General features: G+C 37.7%; 1 protein-coding gene across 1 annotated transcript in view; it reads left to right on the forward strand.

Moving 5' to 3' along the window:
• The window catches only part of NCAM2 (neural cell adhesion molecule 2), a 277,781-nt gene that overhangs the window by 151,018 nt on the left and 103,962 nt on the right, over nt 1-22,801 (forward strand). The window contains exons 8-9 of the mRNA XM_054393199.1: nt 6,932-7,092; nt 15,157-15,302. Of these exons, the coding sequence (XP_054249174.1) occupies nt 6,932-7,092; nt 15,157-15,302 (307 nt within the window). The remainder of the gene's footprint in view (nt 1-6,931; nt 7,093-15,156; nt 15,303-22,801) is intronic.

Below are 22,801 nucleotides of genomic sequence, written 5' to 3' on the forward strand. Positions count from 1 at the left end.
CATTTAAGGACTACTTCTTCCAAGCTCAAGATCAGAGCTTCCCAATGGGTAGGAAATCAAAAAAGGAGCAAGGAGACCTGCGTGGTTAAACAGGGAACTGCTGGGCAAACTCAAGTGGAAGAAGAGAGTCTACAGATCATGGAAAGAGGGGCTGGCTACTTGGGAGGAATAGAAGACTGTTTTTAGAGGATGTAGGGAGGAAACTAGGAAAGGTAAGGCCTCCTTGGAATTAAACCTTGCAAGAGAGGTCAAGGATAACAGAAAGGGCTTTTTTAAATACAGTGCAGATAAGACTAACAGTAGAGGCAATGTAGGCTTACTGCTGAATGAGGTGGGTCCTCTGGTGACAGAGAATAAAAAGAAGGCAGAGCTATTGAATGCCTTCTTTGTCTCTTTCAATACTTCTGGAGACTGTCTTCAGGAGCCCCAGATCCCTGTGGCCTCAGAGGAAATCAGGATAAAGGAGGAGTATGCCTTGTTTGATGAGGACTGGGTTAAGGATCAATTAGGTAATGTGTACATCCATAAATCCATGGGTCCTGATGAGATGCAAAGACAGGTGCTGGCGGAGCTGGCGGAGGTCACTGCTGGGCCACTTCTCATCAGCTTTGTTAAGTCATGTGAAACAGGAGAGATATCAGAGGAATGGAGGAAGGTAAATGTCACTCCAGTCTTCAAAAAAGGACAAGGAGAACCTGGGTAACTATGGACAGGTCAGTCTCACCTCCATCCCTGGAAAGGTGGTGGAACAAGTTATCCTTGGCACTGTCTTTAGGCATATCAAGGATAAGAAGGTCATTGGGAGCAGTCAGCATGCTTTTACCAAAGGAAAGTTATATTTAACCGACCTGATAGCCTTTTATGAGAACATGACCAGGTGGATAGGTGATGGTAGCGCAGTGGATGTGGTATATCTTGATCTCAGGAAGGCATTTGACACCGTCTGCCACATTATTCTTGCAGTTAAACTGAGGAAGTGTGGACTGGAATATCATGTAATGAGGTGGATTGAGAACTGGTTGAAGTAAAGAAGTTAGAGAGTTGTGGTCAGTGGGATAGGGGGTAGTTGGAGGTCTCTATCTAGTGGAGTCCAGAGTCCCTAAAGTGTCAGTACTGGGACCAGTACTATTCAATATATTCATCAGCAACCTGGATGATGGAACAGAGTGCACTGTCAGCAAGTTTGCTGATGGCACAAAACTGGGAGGAGCAGCTGACACACCTGAAGGCTGTGCTGCCATTTGGTGAGACCTGGACATTCTGTAGAGTTGGGCAGGGAGAAATTTGATGAAATACAAGAAGGACAAGTGTGTAGAGTCTTGCATCTGGGAAAGGTTGGGAGCTCATTTGTTGGAGAGCAGCTCTGGAGAAAAGGACCAGGGACTCCTGGTGGACAACAGGATGGCCATGAGCCAGCAATGTACCCTTGTGGCTGAGAAGGCCAATGGCATCCTGTGGTGTATTAGAAGGGATGTGGTTAGTAGGTCAACAGAGGTTCTCTTCCTCCTCTACTCTGCTCTGGTGAGGCTGCATCTGGAATATTGCGTCCAGTGCTGGGTCCCTCAGTTCAAGGACAGAGAACTACTTGAAAGAGTCCATCACAGAACCACAAAGATGATTAAGGGAGTGGAACATCTCCCTTCTGAGGAAGGGCTTAGGGAGCTGGGTCTCTTTAGCTAGGAGGAGACTGAGGGGTGACCTCATTTATGTTCATAAATATGTTGTGTCAGTGTGAGCTGAAATTCCCCCCCGCACTGACAATGACCAGGCTAGATCAGTCTGGAAGCGAATGAAAGCTGTGTTTACAAGCAGAATCTACAATCTACGATGAAATGCAATGAATATGTACAAATACACAAAATTCACAACATTTACAAATATATACAATCAACAGAAAAGCAGAACCAAGCTCCCTTTGCTTCCCCCAAAGGGGACCTTTCCCAAGGGGCCTTTCTCCCAGGGGTTTCCCCCTCAGACCCCCCTGGCAGAAAGCAGTTAGTTAAAGCAGAAAAGTTGTTAACTTAGCTCGCCAAGGTCAGTGTGTTATCTTTAGTCAGAAAAGAAGAAGAAACAGTAGCTAGACAGCCCAGCAAATTGCCCCGACTGCAGACTGCAGACTTTGTTTTGAGTAGTAATTCTTAAACATTTCTATCTATTCAATGGAAGTGTTTAGAACAATCATTATTTTGCTTTCTTACACCCAATAGTGACTTATTTACATTGTTTTGCTTTCTCTGCTTGAACTTTGCAAAGAAAAATTAAAGAGACAGTTTCAAACCGTTACATATGTGAAGGGTGAGTGTCAGGAGGACAGAGCCAGGCTCTTCCCAGTGATGTCCAATGGTAGGACAAAGGGGCAATGGAGCATAGGAGGTTTCATGGGAACATAAGGAAAGCTTTTTCACTATGAGGCTGACAGAACACTGGAGAGGCTTCCCAGAGAGGTTGTGGAATCTCCTTCTCTGGAGACATTCAAAACCCTCCTGGATGCATTCTTGTGTGATCTAGTCTAGGTGATCCTGCTATGGTAGGGGGGTTGAACTAGATGACCTTTCAAGGTCCCTACCACCCATAACATTCTGTGATTCTGTGTAATTCTATAATTCCATGATAAAAATTGCTCAACAGTTTTTGCACATGAATGTGTCTGGTAAAAACATAGGCAGTTATGCTATAGATACAAATAATGCTGATTGCAAAGATACTGTGTTCTCCATCTGTAAAAACAGATTCCAAACCTAACTCTCCATTTCAATGAAATTCAGGCAAAGGTATGGCTTTAGGCACCTCTAGGATGTGGAAATGTTTCATTGAATAAGTTTCAAGAGTATTTAATGGAATTTTAAAAATGTGTTATGTTTTGGAAATGAAACTGCTTTTAAAGTTCATGTATTTTTTTTTGATGACACTGACATGAGCGTTGTATAGCTGTGTCATTTGGGAACACCTACCATGTAGCATTTGTAAAATTGTAAATATCCATATGCTCTATATTCTTTCAATTTTAACAAAGATCTACATCAGTCCTGTTATATAAAGCATCTCAGAAACCTCATATAAGTAGGTATTTCTATTTCAGACCTGAATATCTGTTTATATTTTTTCCAGTGAATTAAAATGCACATTTTCACAGATATCAGAGATTTCCATGAATTCCTAATCTTCTTTGAAATCTTTGAACAATGTTAGATTAATTTAAAATGTTAGTTTACTTTGACTAACACCTTTATCATAACATTCCATAAGTCAAATGCAGATTTAATATTTTCTCTTGGGCAATTTCAGACTCAGGAAATGTATATAAACAGAATTTCAACTTAATTCCTTATGTGGCATAGAATTTAAAATCTAGTGAAGAGGGAAAAAGAAGAAAAACAACATTAAAGGCCGGATACTGAATTCAAACTAAGTTTGAATATTATTGAGTATTGCGTAAGTTATTTAATGTCTTTAAAGTAATCTTTATATTTTCTATCTTATCTGACTGAAATTCTTAAGAGCTTTCTGAAATCTTAGGTATTTTACCTAAATTGGCTTGTTTTAAGACAACCAACACTGATGTTCTATGTTGTTAAGAAAGAATATGTAAGCTTCCTCAACTTGTGGATATCTCTTTGGTTTGTTTTCTTTTTTTTTTTGTTTTTGTGCTTGGTTTTGGTTTTGGTTTGGTTTGGGGTTTTTTTGTTTTGTATTTTTTGGGGGGTTTAAATATTTTATAAATATTACAGGAAGTACACAGGTTAAGTGTCTTGCAGAGACACTTACGACTTTGTCTACTGTTGAGAATGTGTGAAGGATTTTTCCATTGGTTTGTCAGCCCCTGGGGCAACTGACTTTTTTAAACCATTCATTACATATCTTTTACAAAGATTTTGCAAAAGCTCTGTAGTCTTATGTATTGCATACTAAATCTTAAATGTGGGAGCTTCTGTTCTGTTCCTGTTTCAGAAACTCTCGTAGTGAAGAATATTGACTTACGCGCTTCCCTTTGCTTTTTTTTTTCTTCCATCCCCTTCTTATTTTGTCTTACTAGGCTATAAATTTTTGGTAGTAGAAAATATTATTGCTTTACTATTTACTTACAGGGAGATGTTTTACAGTGGTAGATGGAAAAGGCCTCTGATCTCTGTAACAGGATGTATATTATTTTTTTCTAGAAAAAGGAAAATTCATTATGTGTTGTTTTTCAGTGCTACATTTGAGCATCAAATTTCTGAAATGTCTTTCTTGAACTGTTCAGGTCACTTTGCACTCACATATAGATAGCCATTTGAAAGGGTTCAGAATCAGCTGGTATATTCTCCATGTCCTCATCTCAAAAATATATCAAGATAAAGACCTTAGTTTTTTAGACTACTTCAGATACTTGTTCTCAGAAATTAGACTGAGCATAAAAAAACTAGATCAACATAATCCTTCTTGATTTTGATGAAAAGCTAGAATGCATTTTTGGTGGTAGGAAAGCCTATCAGAACTGATTTCTCCGGTATTAACACACTTGTAATAAATTGAGAACTTAATTGAAACCATGTATCAGAACTGAGACCCATAGAGTTATAGTCCTAATTTCATCCTGTTCAGAGTATTTTTGATGTTGAATGTAAATCGATATTAAACTCAGTTTTACGTAAGTGTTTATTTTTTAATAAACAAGTGAAATTACATCTTGAATTCGATTAAGTGCTAATGCTGATTTTGGAAGGATTAGAGCCTTTAGTTACAGCAATTATAAGAATCATATAGTCAGTTTTATTCCCAACTATACCATTTATTGATGTGCATACAGTAATTTATTTAATTTACATCAGATTAGTGTGTAATGAAATGACTTAATGGAAGTCTGTTTTCTGAATACATAGGTAGGCTAAGGAGAAAAAGTCTAGAGTGATTGAAACTATTGACTGTAAGCAAGGTGCTGGAGAAAACAGTAGTTTCAAGCTTTAAACTCTTTAAGACAGTAGCTAATATGGCAAAACATTTAACTGTTTACATCAACCTTTGTTGTTTCTGGGTGCTAACATTTTTTAAGAATTTGTCAAATTAAAATGGAAGGAACAGAAATATCTAGTCAAGAAGAAAGATCAGGAAGGTTTAAATTGCTGCTGTATTTAATATACATATATACTTTATTGATATTTCATGGACTGAGAAAATATATTTCTTTCACCACTTAACTGACACCTCTATTGACTCTGGTATCATGTTATTGTAAAACATAACCTTCAGAAAAGCAATACCCTCACCAAATGAAATTAGCCAGGACTGAAAGATAAAGAGCTAAATGTCCAGGTCAGGAACTGGAAATTTTTACTTGTGTGAATAATCCTACTGAAAACATGATGATCATTTACATCCGTGAAGATCGTTTACACTGATAAAGATGGATCAATCCTCTTATCTTTACTGACAGGATTTAGAATTATCTGACAAAAGAAATAATCCTCTTTTAATGTGATAGTCATGTTTTCCTGTTCTCAGATATCAGCATCAACCTGAATTTCTGCTGTTCACTAGAGGGTCCAGAGAAAGGCTCATACTCTCATTTCTGCTTAGAAATTTTCATAGATATATGTGATTTTTATAACAGACATTTGGAAACTATTTCTGACCTTGAATATAGACTTTTGTCTCCTAAGAGACTATTTTATTTAGATGAAACCACCCGTGTAGAAAATTTGACCTTTTCTGTTCTGCAACACAATCTCTATGGTTTGCTTAGAAAAGGAGGAGAAAAGTATCACAAGAGCACCTTGAAGAGGACAGCAAAATGGACTAAAGTTATTTAAAAAAAATGTTACTGAAATGCCAGCTATGTAGATGCCAGGGGATCCTATTAACAGATGTTAATGTTGCCAAGAAAGAAGTAGTGTTATCACTTTTAGGGAAAATAGTATTTTGGAAAATATGAAATACATAGATTTAACAGCATTATGTGAGGAGAAAGTGAAAACTATTCTTGTGTGAGTCTTGAAATATAACTAGATGTCCTAAACTAGCCAAAGAGAATACAATAGAGTATTTCAATAATGAAGATTGGTTTAATTTTACAAATAGATTGTTTTTAAGAAGTCGGCATTGTTAGAGGAATTATCAATGCTTACGAAAATCAGACAGTGCTTGCGAAAAGGGGCTGCTGATGATTCAACAGAAATAAGATCAAAAGAATCCTGCAGCAAAGTAGGCAGAAAAAGAATAAATTAAAAAGAAAAAAAAGATGCTAAAAGTATTCTTGGAAAAGAAGCTGTTCTGATAACTGTGTGTATGTCTAGGTGCTCAAATGGACAGCCCTCAGGTTTATTATTTCTGTGTCATCTGGTCAGAGCTTATTGTAACATCTAGAGACATGCCTGCTTACGAAGTTTTGACTAGCCAACAACAACTGAGAGGAAATAATTTGGAAGGGTTCTTTATCTGCCAGTAGGCTCTACGTGTTTGCAATTTAAAATATTGTTTATAAGTTGCTGCATTGTTACTAAGGTAAACTGCAACATTATACTTTGAAAATATGCTTTTAACTGTTTGTCACATACAAATATGTATTTGACTACCTGATTTTCTTCTAACATTAAGTCAATACTGAGCCTTTTAGAATACATGTATTAGAGTATTTTTAATACATATATATTTTAGAACCTAACAATACAATTTTTAATCTGGGGTCTTGAACATCAAAATTCAGTTCAGAATGTTTTGCTTGTGCCTAAAATATGATCCTGCAGAACAGTTTTTGTCATGTTAAAACCAAGTCCCTTCTGTACATACTGAACATTTATGCCCCATGAGTTAATGTGGTTTTCAGGACAGCATAATAGCAGTCTCCTCCTTCAAAGATTATTTTCAACATAAAGCACATAAAGATGTGCTTCCATAGCACATTGTAACAGAGTTTTGAACTTACTGGTTGATTCATACATTGTTCTTATTTTTATAGGAATGGTAAAGTTATTGAAGAAAATGAAAAATATATACTGAGAGGAAGCAATACAGAACTAACAATAAGAGATATAAAAAACATTGATGCAGGGCCTTATATCTGTAATGCTAAAAACAAAGCAGGAATTGATAAAAAGCAGACCTTTCTCCAAGTTTTTGGTAAGTACTGCATAGTATGATCTCCTTCCTTTTTAAAATGGGGAACTGAGGTGATAATTCACAATTTTCAGTGGAGCAGTATTCATGCAAGGTATCTACTGTTGCAGCAAACCACTCCGTATAAGTTTACAGCTTTTTCCTCCCTGATGGCTACTTTAGACCTGAATTTAATTTTGAAAAGACTATTCTCAGCATTTGCTTTTCTGCTATTCAGATAAAGTACAATGGGGTGTTAAATTGTTAATTCACTCTGCTTTTTGTTTAAAATTTGACTGCTTGCAAGAAAACAAAGAAGAGAAAGAGGGGAAAATTCTGAAAGGGAAAAAAAAACAGGTTATTTGGACTTCTAAGCAGTGTTTTTCCTTTATAAGAAGACACTATGCAGAGGCGTTCCTGTTTTTTTAATTTGTTTTTCTTTCTTGATTTTTATTTTTTAAGTGCATGATTGCAAATGTAGTCACAAAAATATCATTTGATCTGAGATTCAAAGGATTAAAGTAATAACATGAAAACTCATTTCTCTTTCAATGCTCTACCACCCAATCAGTGCTCGTTATTCTCTACACATAACTGGTAATTTCTTTGAAGCTTTGTATAGCTGTAACCTAGCGAGAGCCGGCATTTAGACATCTGTGAGAATGTAGAAAACCTTACTCAGAATCATTACACAGGATCAAGGTTGTATCTTACTTATGAAAAACCTGCAAAAGAGCAATGTGGTTTGGTTTGGTTTGGTTTGGTTTGGTTTGGTTTGGTTTGGTTTGGTTTGGCTTGTTTGTAGAGACAATGACCATTATGTTTGAACAGCTTAAAGCATGTACTCAGGACCATAGGAAATGAATTTTTACATCCCAGATAAAACTAACAGTAATTTATACAAAGTGAAACAAGTCTAACAGGAGAGGGTAATCTGATCATTTGCACTGGAAGAGCAAAGCTGTTGGGTTGGATAATACTGTAAACTGGGAGCCTGAGGCTGAAGCCATGGTGTCAGGGGAATAGGTTAGCTGTGTCTGTGTTCATTCTGTTGTCCTTTCTGTTTGAGAAACTCTTCATATGCCTGCATGCTGTGATATCGCTAGTGCTCCAGAGCAAAACTCTGGTTTTAGTACTTGTCCCTGCTTGGTATCTGACTTTTTGTATCTGGTTCACCCACACTATTCAGTTTCATTGTTATCTTTGATTATTTTTGAGAAGTAATAAGTCATATACGTGTGTGTTTGTGTGTTTAGATACATGTTAATTAGCATCTTGAATTATGAAATGACATATTTTTCAAGTTATGGGTTGTTACAACTATTACATTATTATAAAATTATACTATTATATTATAAAATAACATAATAACAAGTGATTTACTTAAGAGCATGTAGGAAAATTCAATGCCTTAAAGCCTTCATACATTGCCTTACTTTCTGATACCTGAAGTTTCATTTCTTCATCATTCCTTCCCCAGAGTGATGGAAGTAATGTTACTTCACCTTATAATAAAGATATCTAATCAAGCTAAATGAAACAAAATTAGGTTTAATTAAAGACATATTCATGCTTTATAAGAATAGCACTTGTGTTCTGTGGATACCTGTTATATTGTCATTTTGTTTGTTCTTTAGTTGCTCATTTCCAGTCCTTAGTCAATCAAATGCCTGATTCTGCTATTCAGTAATGCAGAAACAGTTGAAATTTTCAAGAAATTTTCTCTCTTTTGTAAACATGCCACAAAAAGAGATGTTTCTATGTCTGATAATTTCTGTATCTGTTCAGAATTCATAAAAATATTGGAAGGACTTCTAGCATAAGTTAATTTCAAGTTCTCTAGACTGTAGATGTTTACCTACGTAATCCATGAGAAGGTAGTCTGAATTTATAACAAGCATGTCATAGGTACTTCAGTAGTTTCTGACAATTTCATGAAAGTCAAATGAGGGAAGAATATCTCAAGAAACATTACAAAAGAAGATTTATAATTATTGCATGGTATAACCACATACTATTTTTATTTTCTAGATATCTTTTGAAGTATAATCTTGTGTAGCAGGAAGGTTTTTGCAGCTATAGTCATTGTAACTTTTACTGGCTATTGAGAAAAACATATATATTATTATTATTATCTGTCATCAAACAGATGAGAGGAATTGTAATGGACCTCTCCTGTTCTGTCCCTCTTAGATGTTTCACAAATGTTAAAATTCAAAACATTTAGGTTAATTTAGGCCCTCAAAACCCATGCATCTTGGAAACAAAGAGTCTGTAGTGAGTCTATAATGAGACTGAGGTGAGAGGTTGCCTAAATTTTTCCATTATTTTCAAGTTTAATTTTATATTTAAATTTTATATTTAAATTTTTATATTTATAGTGCCTATAGTACACATAATTAGTTTCCCTTTGAGCTCAATAAGTAGATTAATATGTATTTTGATATGGTTTTAGTTCTTTGTGATTTTTTTTGTCCTAAGATACTATTCAATAGGTAAGTGGAAGCTCTTCAGTTAAAATTTACTGATATCTCTAGAAAGGGAATCCTATGGACCTGTGTATGGAACTATCAGTGACTGTACATCCCAGGTATTACAAAATATTTCAACTGCAGCTTCACAAATTGCTATTTGTCAATTAAAGATGTAGTGTCAAAAAATTCATACATTTTCTTTGTTCCTTCTTCCTCTCTTCTCACCTGTTTGAAACAACTCTCTACTTTTTAAAATAAAAATTATGCACTCTATAAACACAATGATGCCAGTTCTCTCAGAAGACAAGTCTTAAATGCCCTTGAATGTGAAGTTGTAATTCCATTTTAACATGTACAAAGACTCAGGTTTGTCATGCACTAAACCAAGTCAACACTTCATAGTGGTGTGTGTGAATCCTTACAATGTCAGGAATCAAGTATCAGGAGTTGTATTTCTTAGCTATTTCCTGTTGGGCTCTGACTTGTTTACTAAATTCAAATCATACCAGCATTTTCCAGGTGGATGGAGTTGTAGTTTTGTTGCCCGATTCATATGTGGCTGTACAGGCAGATAGCATAAGAACATGATTCCTTGTGTTTCCTATTAATCAAGAGATCCTATCAGGCAGCGATACAGACACATACTACGCCTTTCACCAGTAAATCCATGTTGGTAAAGTTCACAGCAGTTCTTTTGATGAAATATAACCAAGACTATCTCAGGGTTTATGCATGTGCCACTTCCCAAGTCTGATGAAACTCTTCTGTCAAAGGTATGGGTAGAGCTCTGTGAATTCAATGAATTGTGTACCTTTTCCAAGAAATTGTTTGTAAGCAATCAATAACAAATCTAGAAACTCAGACAGCTATCCATGTTGCTCTTTTTGGGGATGCTACAGGTAAAGAAGAATGGGTTTAGCCCTTGTCTGAGACAAATCCAGAAGAGACTAAGGAAAGCATCTGAGAGAAACTTGTTCATTGAGGACATGTTACAGAACATAACACCAACCTTATCTGCTCAGAGAACAATCTTTCCAACCAGTAAATGTTATTTATGTGGCAGTATCATTATTAATATTAAAAAATGCAGTTTCTTATCTTCCAAATAAAATAATTCTAATGAAGCATAAGCATAACTCCTTTCTATATTCAAGTGTTTCTTAATTTTAGTCAGGTCATTCAGTTTACAATTTTTTAAGTACATTGTAATACAAATATTTCAATATTTATGACTGAAGAAACTGAGAAAGACCTAGAGGTTTCCTAGATTTACATTCCAAGACCCTGTTTTTTCATTTGTTTTATATTTGCTAGGGACATCAAGCAAATATTAATGCACTTTAATAATGTCCTTGTCAGTTTAGAAAGAACAGTTAAAGAATTGGAGGAAGAGTGGACCGACTTTTTCAGTATTTCTGTCAATAATAGTCTTGCCATATTGAAGTAAATACTGCTATTTGCATGTACAAAAATGTTTTAATATTGTTTAGTATCAAAAATATCGTAATCAAGTTGACAGTGTAAAAACTTCTAGTCAGTGGCAAGTTATGAGTGGAGATCTATGAAACTGAGAGAGTTAAATAACATCCCCAACACATGCCCTCTTCTTCCTAGTAATAACTATCAGCTACATATATTTGACAATTAATCTGTGCTTATTCCGTTAAATGTCAGCTACTCATGACTAAAATGTCACGCTAAAACTTTTTCTCTTGTAGTGATCCATTTGAATGAGGACTAAAAAACTTAAAATAAGGGGCTAGGATTAAAAATTTAAAAATATTAGTTACATATTTTAGAACATACATCATACTGAGTCAGTCATATTGTTTGTTCTGACAGAAATAATGTTATTCCAAATTTTGCAAATTTCTGACATAAAATAATATTTATAATACTATTTATGATACTTTTTATTTTATTTTGTTTATGAGTGGCATATCTGCCACAGCTTTTTCCTTGTTTCCAGGTGTTCTATTATAGAAAAGGAAAGGAAGGAAAGAACAGATAATACTGTAACCAGGAGTCAGCGCTAAAGAAATAAAGTACTGACTGCCACGGAAAAATATTTCATAGGTTTTGGATGATCCTGAAAGCGAGAGTAATAACTGAAGTTATTTTCAAGTTTAACATAGTTTTCTTTTATCTCAGATTCTTTTTTGCAATTCTTTCAACTGACTTCCCTTGTTTTACCACTGAGAAGAGTTCCAGCTTGCTTCATCCAAAATGATGTCATGGTGTAGTGCTTTGCTTACTATCTTCTACTGTGTCCAGTAAAGCTGGATGTATTTGACATTTCAAAAGCCTCAGATCACTGAGAGTGTTTTCTTCCAGCATGCGATTTCACTGAGCATAGATTATATGTTAATGATGCAGAATGTTAGTTCAGTGCCTTGTTAGGTAAAATATTACTTGGTTTTAATCTCTATGCAGTCGATACACAAATATTTGTAATAGTCAAAGGCTAACAGATAGTAGACAAGCAACAGAAGTGTGAAGTGTAGAGATAAGGAATTAGAAGTGAGACCAAGAATGGTGTGGTAAAAAATAATAAAAGAGAGGCAGATGATTTCTCTGGATATAGCAAGTGTGAACCTGATTTTATTTTCTTGGTGATGCACGCAGCATCAGTGAGACAATGGCCATAAATGAAATAGTGGCCATAAAATGAGAAAGGAGACTAGACATAAGGAAAATGCTTTGTACCATGAGGACAGCCAGGCACTGTAACAGGATGATGAGGGAGGCTATGCAGTCTCTGTTCTTGGCATTTTTCAAGATGGTGGTGTTGTAGAATTTATGAAAATTATTATGGAAAATGTGAATATTAATAAAAATGCTAATATATTTTTATTAATATGAAAAATTGGCAAAACCAGATTAAATAGGTTTGATGTACAGCTGGAATATGTATTTACAGTGGGAACGTACAATATTTAGGCAATATAACAATTTTAACAATTTTACGCAAACCATGAGGAATAACAGGAAAAGAGAGAATCCCTCGGTGCAAAATGGCACTCGACCACTGGGTGGGGGTGGGGACTTGACAAGAACCGTTAACACAGGAGGCAATAAACTGACTAGTCACGAAGGGTTCTACCCCAAATACGGGGGTGCTGCTGCTGTATTAGCCGCTGAGGCTTTTTGGGGTGTTCTGGTGCGTCAAGCACGGCTGCTTGCCGGCAGGAGTGCCACATGGTCTTTGATGGCTGGTCTGGCTCCAGCAGGACAGCAGGCTTTATGATACGTTCAGCGAAGGGCTCTTGTGTCATTCTGGGTAAACTGAGGCACGGTGTGAATTCTGTTTGCAAGGGGAAGCAAAGCTTGGATCCTAAGGCTCATGGCTTCTTGGCTTGCAGTGAGTAGGGTTCGTGGATTCTATCCCAGGTCTTGGACCAGGCAACTCGAGGCAAGGCAATTCAGGCAAAGCAGGTCCAAGCAGGCAAGGCGAATGCAAATCAGCCTGTATTTATCACTTGCCCGAGATTCGATTGTGCCAATAGGGCAACCAAAGCCAGCAAACAGTTACCCAATGAAAAGGGTCTCTGCCAGGCTGTGGCCATAAAAGGCAGAAATATAGGCCTGGTCTGGGAGAAGAGGTGGCCAGTACATGTGCTCTTGCCCCAAAAGGAGACTCTGTTTACCAGACATGTTGGGGCCTGTCCTTTTGTCCCTTTTCCCGTGTTACCCTGACTCCTGCAGGAGGGAGGGGGAGACCATGTCTAGACATAGCAGAACCTGTCTGGGTTTGTGTTGGGCCAGTTTGGCCCTACCACAACAGGTGCTCAACAAATCCCTGAGCAGTCTGAACAGGATTTGTTGATTCTGTGTTGATGAGGAAGTTGATCAAAATGACCTCCTAGGGTCCCTTCCAACCTGAAGGGATCCTCTTTTGATCCACTAACATAAGCCAATATTAGACTTCTTCATAGCATATACTTTAGTAACCCCATTAGAATTAGGTTATCTCCCTGCTTCACATAGAATATATTAAAGTAATACTTCTTCAAAAGCAACATTCTGGAATACTACAGAGAAAATACATTATTTTCCACAAATGTAGCTGATGTTGACAAAATCAATGTTAAGAGCTTCCAAAATTTAATTGAATCATGTAAACTTAATTTACTGCTTCTGGGTCCAAGCATATGGAATCATATTCTCGTTACATGCTAGATTTTTCAGTGGGATGAGCATCTCAATGTGTAAAGTGAATAGATTCAAAGAAAACTTATTAATAGTTATACCCAGTGAATATATAGGACCAAAACGTCTTTTTCGAAGATACTTCAATGCCATGGAAAAGAGTAATATTCTATGCATAGTTCTACAACAGTTTTTCTAATGATATTGTACAGATAAGTCTTCCAAATTATTCACATGTAACAGAAATAGTATCACATATGTAAATAACCTGACAAGGTACAGTGTAGATTGAGAGCTGTACTTGCTGTGTACTTGTGGCTATAAAGTGGAATGATTTGAAGAATGTAAACAGTATCTGGATTTTTATTGTAATTTACCATAAATTTACTCAAGAAGTATGGATTAATAGCTTTGTATCAGAGGACTTTTTAGTTCTTAATAGTGTTAATACCAGTAAAATATGTTCATCCTCAGAGGAGTTTGTTAAAATCAGTAATTCATGCAAGGCCATTAGATATTGTTAAAAATCAAAATTCAGGAATACTTTTTTCCCCCAAATAATTTGTATTTGAAGACAAACACACAGTATCATGGTATCAAAGAATGCTTGAGGCAGGAAGGCACTTCTGGAGATCATCTAGTCCAATCCCCTTCTCAGAGCAGGGTCAGCCAGAGCAGGTGTCTCAGGACCATGTCTAGCTAGGTTTTTAATAACTCCAAGGAAGAAGACTCCATAGTATCCTGGTCAGCTTGTTCTATTCTTTAGACACCCTGTCAGTAAAAAATGTTTTGCTCTTCATGTGTTTCAATTTATGCCCATTGCCTGTTGTCCTGTCACATGGTGCCACTGAGAAGATTCTGTCAGTATTTGTTCTTACATCTGTGAGGTGTTTATACACATGACTGAGATTCCTGCAGCCTTTTCTACTCAAGAATGAATTGTTGAGTCATCATCTTGCCCATCAGGACTCCCTGGGCCCTCTCTGCAGAGGTGCTCTCTAGGCAACCTGCCCTGGAGCATGGTTATTCCTGCCGAGGTGCAGGATCATCATCACTGAATCTTTGCTTAATTTCTGAAGTGACTAAGAGGTGCAAGGGCTGGCTGGTCAATAAGAGACAGCAAGCTAGGGTGAAAGCACACAAAGACAGCTACCAGGGCAAGAGCTTCTACAGCTGGGATTCATCTCACACTACCCCAGTGAGGGAGCAGTCAGCGCTGATGCTGTCAGCTTTGCTGAGCCAGGAATCCAGGTTATCAGACATACAGAAATGATGGCTGTGCAACTTGAAGTCAGAAAAGTTTATTGTGGTATAGTGGTTATGTTAATCCTAAATAAAAATTAAAAAAGCCAACATGGATATGCTTTAACAACAACAGCAACAACAACAAAAAGTTATTTAAAGGCTAAATTTTGACATGACATTCTTTGTGCAGAATGAGTAATGTAATTTGTATTTTCAACAGTACAGCCTCAAATAATACAACTTAAAAATGAAACCACGTTTGAGAATGGGAAAGCCATGCTCATCTGTGAAGCAGAAGGAGAACCTATCCCAGAGATTACATGGAAAAGGGCCATTGATGGAGTAACTTTCTCTGAAGGTGACAAGGTAAATCAGCCTTTAATGTCTAAAATAACTAAATATATATTCTGTGTCTAATCTTTTTGTAAGGAGAAAATTAATTTAGAGATAGATTATTTCTAGATTCTTATGTAATTTAAAGGAATTGCTGCTTTCCAAGGTGATAAGAAAGATGGGGAGATTCTAAATTTTAAATTAAAAATAATCTGAAGAAAAAGCAATTAAAGCAATTAATCTTATCGGGCATAAATTTTCATACACAATCCCTGCTAAGGGTTTCAATTTCATCTTGACCATAATGGCTGCCAGTAGCCCTTTTGACTATGTTTGGGCTGTCTAGTTTTTCTCAAAACACAGTGGAATTTATAGAAATCTGGAAAAAAAATATTTGGGAGTTCTTTATTTCCCACCTCTAATGTTTTTCCCCCCTTTTTCCATTTTCATTTATTTTTCCTCACAAAGAACAAGTAGTTTGTAACTACAAAGTGAGCCTATTTTCCCATTTAGTTTTTCCATTTTTGTGTTTTGTTACAAAAGTAAGTTTAGCAGGGAAAGGTTACAGTTTGACAAGTCAGTTACCGTAGGAATAAGAGCTGTAATTAGATGGAATGATGAAAGCAACTGATTGTTTCTACGTACGTTTTTTCTTTCCCTTTTAAAAAATAATTTTCTTTTAGTATTTGAGCTAGTATTCTCAATTTCATTACACAATCTGCAGAGTTTCTCTTTGCTTTTTGAAGTTTGAGACACTATCTTTCTGTATGGCTAATTCAGAATTTTTACTCCAGATAATCAAATAGCAAAATACAGTCTTCTTACAGATGTTTGCATATTCATAGCTGTGCTTAAAAATGGCAGACCTATAACACAGTCATGACACTGATTCAGATAGATAGTAAATCACTCATTCTATAGGGAATTGTTTTATAGAGAACATTGAGAAATTATGTGCTTCCATTATTTGTGTTCTGAAGTAGAATGTCTCATCTGGTGTGGTCTTTGATTTGAACTCTTCTGGAATTGACATAGTTTATGTGAGACTCTGTCTACCATTTTCCTGGTCTGTGATTTCCATTTTTGAGCAACATAATAGTACTTATGTAATATTTTTTTACCAATAGTTACATTAAGCCAAAACAGTTTCTCTTCTCCTTAAATATTTCAAGTGAAAGCTCATCTTTCTGACCAGCGAAGACTACACTTGGTTCAAAGGCTGCAAGCGGAGAATCTTTCACTTAAGTTTGGAATGTTCCTAAAGTAACTTTGTTATATCCAAAATTGAAAGTGAGAGCTAGTCACAGAAACAAGTTTTAAAATGTTGGTGCAGTTGAAAAATGAAATTTATTATTATTGCTTATATAGGACAGTATTGCATTCTTAATTCAATCTACAGATGGTTAAACTATCTAGACCTGTTGCTGTAGCATTCTCTGAACTCTGATTCAGCTGAACAATATTTACAACCAAACTAAAACTTTCTACTAGTGTGCTGACATACTGTGTGTGGAAGATAAAAAGAACGAGTATAAATGCAGTTATACAGTTCTCTTTTGTTCTTGCCAATGAAATAACTCTATGTATTTTGCTCATGGGCAAGTTTTTGCAGAATGTTGAATAAATGTTTTGAAATGTTGTCTGTGTTTTTGAGCTATAAAATATGCTGCTTTATTTGCTCTGTAGTTCACCAGCTCTAGGATGCCAATGAAGCCTTGGCTTTTGCTTTCATACCAAATTAGGTGAATAGGGAACAAAACTGGCAGTGATTAAATTACTGAATAATCGTTGAATATTATAGCAATTTTTTGCACAGAGAAAGACACAGAAAAGGTGAACTGAAGAAATCGGGGCAAGGGAGGAGTTTGTTACATACTTCTAAATTGAATTTTTATTGCTTATGTATAGTAACTTTTCAAGTAATATCCAATCACCAGACACGTTTGCATAAACATAAAAATTATCAAACATCCAGTGAATTAATCCTTGGAATTTTTTACCATTTTTAAGCATGTATTGATGTAGACTGCACTATATCTATCATTTTTATTTAAGAATATCTTGAGAGAATTCAACAAAATCCATGACAGGGACAATTTTTTTTCCTTAAAAGGTGGAAGGACTGTTCTAACTGTAATACTTGATCAAAATTCACAGAAAGTGTTCTTAATTTTTAATTGCAGTTCTTTGACTTTCAGTATATAGTTCCTCAAATACAAGTATACTCACATGGATAAGGAAGACTGAATGTGAGATCATTCTTAGCCTGAATGGATTCTAAGTGTTTTCTTTCAAATGATAGATAGATCTTATAAGGTAGACATAGGCTCTTCGGAGTTTTTAAATTATTATGTCCAAAAGAATAGAAAAGATGTACCAAAGTCATAGATCAAAGAAGTAACCCTGCTGGGCTTAAGTAGGATAATGTTAATGAGTAAGAGGGTCTATAATTATCTGATAGGAAAATATGGCTTTGAAAAAAGATTTTAAGTATATCAGAAGTGTGTATTTGAAAGTTGAAGCCAAGTGAGTTCAAACCAGAAGCAGAGAAAGCTTTTCCTTTCTCCTTTTTATCAGTTAGACTTTGGAACAATCTTAACACTGTGTGTGGTCCCTCTTTTATTGAGAATTTGAAATAAAGGGATCCTTCCTGTTCCTGTGAACTCTCTTGGAATTTTAAATGGAAAGTTTTCCAGGTGGTAACATTGGGTGACCTCTGTAATGCTTTTATGGCCTTTTATTAGCCATAAAAACATGACAGTGAGTAATCCTGAGTAAATGAATTCCCATGCATGACTGAAGGCATTTGGCTCACCCTTAAGGATTGGAAAGTGGAAATGGAGGTTTCATCCAAGACCTTCAGCTGCTGCTGCACAGTCAATCCAAAATTCTCTGCTTAGTGAATGCACTCTGCAACTGTAATTCTAGTTCCTGACACCTCAGCATTGCATGTCCTTTCACTCATTTGCCAACCTGGCCGTGCTCCTTTCAGCTGTGATTAAAAATGTCATGTTCCTACAGACCTCTGTGTATCTAGCAGGCCTGGCCCTTTTCCCAGCAAAAAGAGGAGGCAGGAATAGAGTTTAGTTTTGTAGAACAGAAGGAAGGATAGTGATTGGATTGAATTTGCTGTAATCACTTTTAAAATGGATTTGGACATGCACATACGTATCTACACATATCCCTGAAGGAGAGCATGTCCTGATACAAAAATGCACCTACTTCAAACAGGAGCTCTTAAAGGCACAGGAACTGGCAGTTCCCACATGCCATAAGACGAGCCGGCGGGGAAGACGGCCGGCCTGGATGAGCAAGCAGCTCCTGAAGGATTTAAGGGAAAAAAAGAGGGTTTATCGCCTTTGAAGAGGGGGGGAGGCAACTAGTGATATGTTTAAGGATGTTGCTAGATCATGTAGAAGAAAAATTAGAGAGGCAAAAGCACAGTTAGAAATTAAACTGGCCGCTTCTGTGAAAGACAACAAAAAGCATTTTTATAAATATATTAATGCTAAAAAGAGGGGCAAGAGGAGCCTCCACTCTTTATTGGACGTGGAGGGTAACATTGTAACTAAGGATGAGGAGAAGGCTGAGATTCTAAATACCTTCTTTGCCTCCATTTTCAACAGTAAGGCAGGAGGACTTCAGGATAACTGGCCTCCTGAGCTGGTTGATGGGGTCAAGGAGCAGTGTTGTACTCCTGAAATCCATGTGGAATTAGTTCGAGACTTGTTGAGTCACTTGGATATTCACAAGTCCATGGGACCTGATGGGATTCATCCTAGGGTGCTGAAAGAGCTGGCAGATGAGCTGGCCAAGCCTCTCTCCATCATTTTCCACCAGTCCTGGCTCACTGGAGAGGTCCCAGAAGACTGGAAACTGGCCAATGTGACGCCCATCCACAAGAAGGGACGAACAGAAGAACCTGGGAACTACAGGCCTGTCAGCCTGACCTCAGTGCCAGGGAAAATCATGGAGCAGATTGTCTTGGGGGCAATCACTGCATACCTGAAGGATAGCCAAGGAATCAGGCCCAGCCAACATGGATTTAGGAAGGGCAGGTCCTGCCTCACCAACCTGATCTCCTTCTATGATCAGGTGACCCGCCTGGTGGACGTGGGAAAGGCTGTGGATGTAGTCTACCTGGACTTCAGCAAGGCCTTTGACACTGTCCCCCACAGCAAACTCTTGGCCAAACTGGCAGCTTGTGGCTTGGACAGCAGCACTCTGCGCTGGGTTAGGAACTGGCTGGAGGGCCGAGCCCAGAGAGTGGTGGTGAATGGTGCCACATCCAGCTGGCAGCCTGTCACTAGTGGTGTCCCCCAGGGATCAGTGCTGGGCCCCATCCTGTTCAATATCTTTATTGATGATCTGGATGAGGGGATTGAGTCCATCATCAGTAAATTTGCAGATGACACCAAGCTGGGAGCAGGTGTTGATCTGTTAGAAGGTAGAAGGGCTCTGCAGAGGGACCTTGACAGGCTGGACAGATGGGCAGAGTCCAACATGATGGCATTCAACAAATCCAAGTGCCAGGTGCTGCACTTTGGCCACAACAACCCCATGCAGAGCTACAGGTTGGGGTCAGAGTGGCTGGAGAGCAGCCAGGTGGAAAGGGACCTGGGGGTACTGGTTGACAGGTGCCTGAACATGAGCCAGCAGTGTGCCCAGGTGGCCAAGAGAGCCAATGGCATCCTGGCCTGCATCAGGAATAGTGTGGCCAGCAGGAGCAGGGAGGTCATTGTACCCCTGTACACAGCACTGGTTAGGCCACACCTTGAGTACTGTGTCCAGTTCTGGGCCCCTCAGTTTAGGAAAGATGTTGAATTGCTGGAGCATGTCCAGAGAAGGGCAACGAGGCTGGGGAGAGGCCTTGAGCACAAGCCCTATGAGGAGAGTCTGAGGGAGCTGGGACTGTTTAGCCTGGAGAAGAGAAGGCTCAGGGGAGACCTCATTGCTGTCTACAACTACCTGAAGGGAGGTTGTAGCCAGGAGGGGTTTGGTCTCTTCTCCCAGGCAACCAGCACCAGAACAAGAGGACATAGTCTCAAGCTGCGCCAGGGGAGGTTTAGGCTGGAGGTGAGGAGAAAGTTCTTCACAGAGAGAGTGGTTGGCCATTGGAATGTGCTGCCCAGGGAGGTGGTGGAGTCACCATCCCTGGAGGTGTTCAAGAGGGGATTGGACGTGGCACTTGGTGCCATGGTTTAGATAGTCATGAGGTGTAGGGTGACAGGTTGGACTCGATGATCCTTGAGGTCTCTTCCAACCTTCTTGATTCTTGATTCTAGATTCTTGATTTCTGTATGCATTGCAGAACTATGAGGGCAGAATGTCCTAGAATCTAATTCTAGTACAGAAGTGAAAGCTTACTGATGCTATTTGCAATTACCATTTCAAGTCTTGTTTTGGAATCACACAGAATCAAAGAATGGTTGAGGTTGGAAGGGACCTCTGGAGATCATCTAGTCCAACGCCCCTGCTAAAGCAATTTCACCTAGAGCAGGTTGTACAGGGCCATACTCAGGCAGGTTTTGAGTATCTCCAGAGAAGGCGGCTCCACAGTCTTTCTGGGCAGCCTATCACCACTAAATAAAGATTGTCCCCATCTTCTTGGTGCTTACACTTACTCTTTAGATATTTATGAACCTTGAGAAGATCCTCTCTCAGTCTTCTCCATGATAAAGAACCCCAGATCTCTTCTGATCTCCTTGCAAAAAAAGATACTCCAGTTCCCTCATCATCTTTGTAGCTCGCTGCTGGGCTCTCTCCAGTTATTCTTTGTCTCTCTTGAGCTGTGGATCCCAGAACTGGACACAGTACTCCAGATGTAGCTTCACTAGTGTAGAATAGAGGGGGAAGAAAACCTCCCTTGATCTGCTGACTGTACTCTTCCTAATTCACCCTGGGGTAAGTTTACCTTCTTGGCCGCAAGAGCACAGTGCTGGCTCCTGTTTAACTTGTTGTCCATCAGGACTGTCAGGTCCTTCTCCACAGGGCTGCTTTCCAAGAGATCCACTCCTAACCCGTACTGATGCATGGGTTTATTCCTCTCTATGTGCAGACTGTATATTTGCCATTGTTGAACTTTATTAGATTCCTCAAATAAGAATGACAATAACAGATGGGGCTTCAGATGAGACAGTAACACCACTGTATGCAGATTGTGTCCAGAGAGGCAATCCTTACTCTGAAGAATTATATGATAAATATATGTCAAATGAATTAAAAAAGTCAGTGCAGAGAGGTCACAGTCCAGTATCTAATATTCAGTTTTGCTAATGCCTCATGTGTGCGGTAACTGGTTATTAAAGAAAGCAAAATAAACAAAATAAACAAAGGAAAACAAGAGAGAGGTAATTTGCATTGCAAAATGGATTTAAGATATGTGAAATAATAATATATTTGCCTGGAAATACGTTACACTATTTTTCTTGTGATCCATAAGTTAAAAAAAAAAATCACTGATTTTTAACTTCATATTGAGGACTACAGAGAGAGATTGAGTTCTGCTTCATTCCATTTACCTACCATTGCAATAATAATCTGTGTGTTCCCATGGAATTTCCTGTGGCACTGTTTCTAAATAATGCATGGCTAAGACCAATAATATATATTTTTCCAAGTTTGAATTAATTTTATATTGGCATCCTACCATGACACATGCAAATCAAAACTATTTGGAGGTTTAGAGTTTTTCGTAGTTTTCATAATCAGACAATAGGGAAAGGTAAAGAGTTTAGGGTTTGTTTTGTGTTTTTTCTTTGAAAAGTCAACTCCACTTTTTCCCCAGCCCTGCTAACTCCACTTAATCTATTACAAATGTTAATAAAAAGAATCTGAAAATGTTTTGACTCCTTGTGTATGCTGCTTTTACTACACAAAACGAAGTAGTGTTACAGGGCCTGCAAATGGTGTCGCCTTTCTTTTGAGATAGTAAGGGTCAGCTGGTGAAGCATTACAGTAGGAAAGCTGCATGCCAGATATAGATATTTCAAAGTCCTTAAGTAGCTCAGTCACTCATCTGAGTTCCACATGCTTCTTTAGGTAACAGTATCTGCATTGATACATAAATGAAGCCAAAACTGGTTAAAAATTCATTTGATATACCATATTATTATGTTGATAACTCAATACTGAGCCTCAGCCACATGGCCAGAGGGCAGTTCATCTTCTACAAGAGAAATTTAATGCTGTGTTACCCAGAGTAGAAGTGAGTGGCTTTGCATACACACATTCTATGATCCCTATTCCTGTTATGTCAGAGACAGTACTAATATCACACTAGCTCAGAATTATCTCATTTATGCAAATTTTTCCTTTCAGTAAAACTTTAAGATCATTTTCCACTGGGACACAATTATGTAAACAAAGTTTTTGGTTCTTTAAAGACGACAAAAAGCCAATAAAATGTAAAATTCAATACCTCTTCTGTATCAAAAGCTTAAACAACCTGTGGCAAGAAGGGCTTTTTAGGAACATCACTAATTTAATCAATTGTTTAAAATGACGCTTTAAATAAAATACAGTTTTTTTAA

The sequence above is a fragment of the Indicator indicator genome, chromosome 1 (assembly GCF_027791375.1).
Source record: "Indicator indicator isolate 239-I01 chromosome 1, UM_Iind_1.1, whole genome shotgun sequence".
In the NCBI taxonomy this organism is placed as follows: domain Eukaryota; kingdom Metazoa; phylum Chordata; class Aves; order Piciformes; family Indicatoridae; genus Indicator; species Indicator indicator.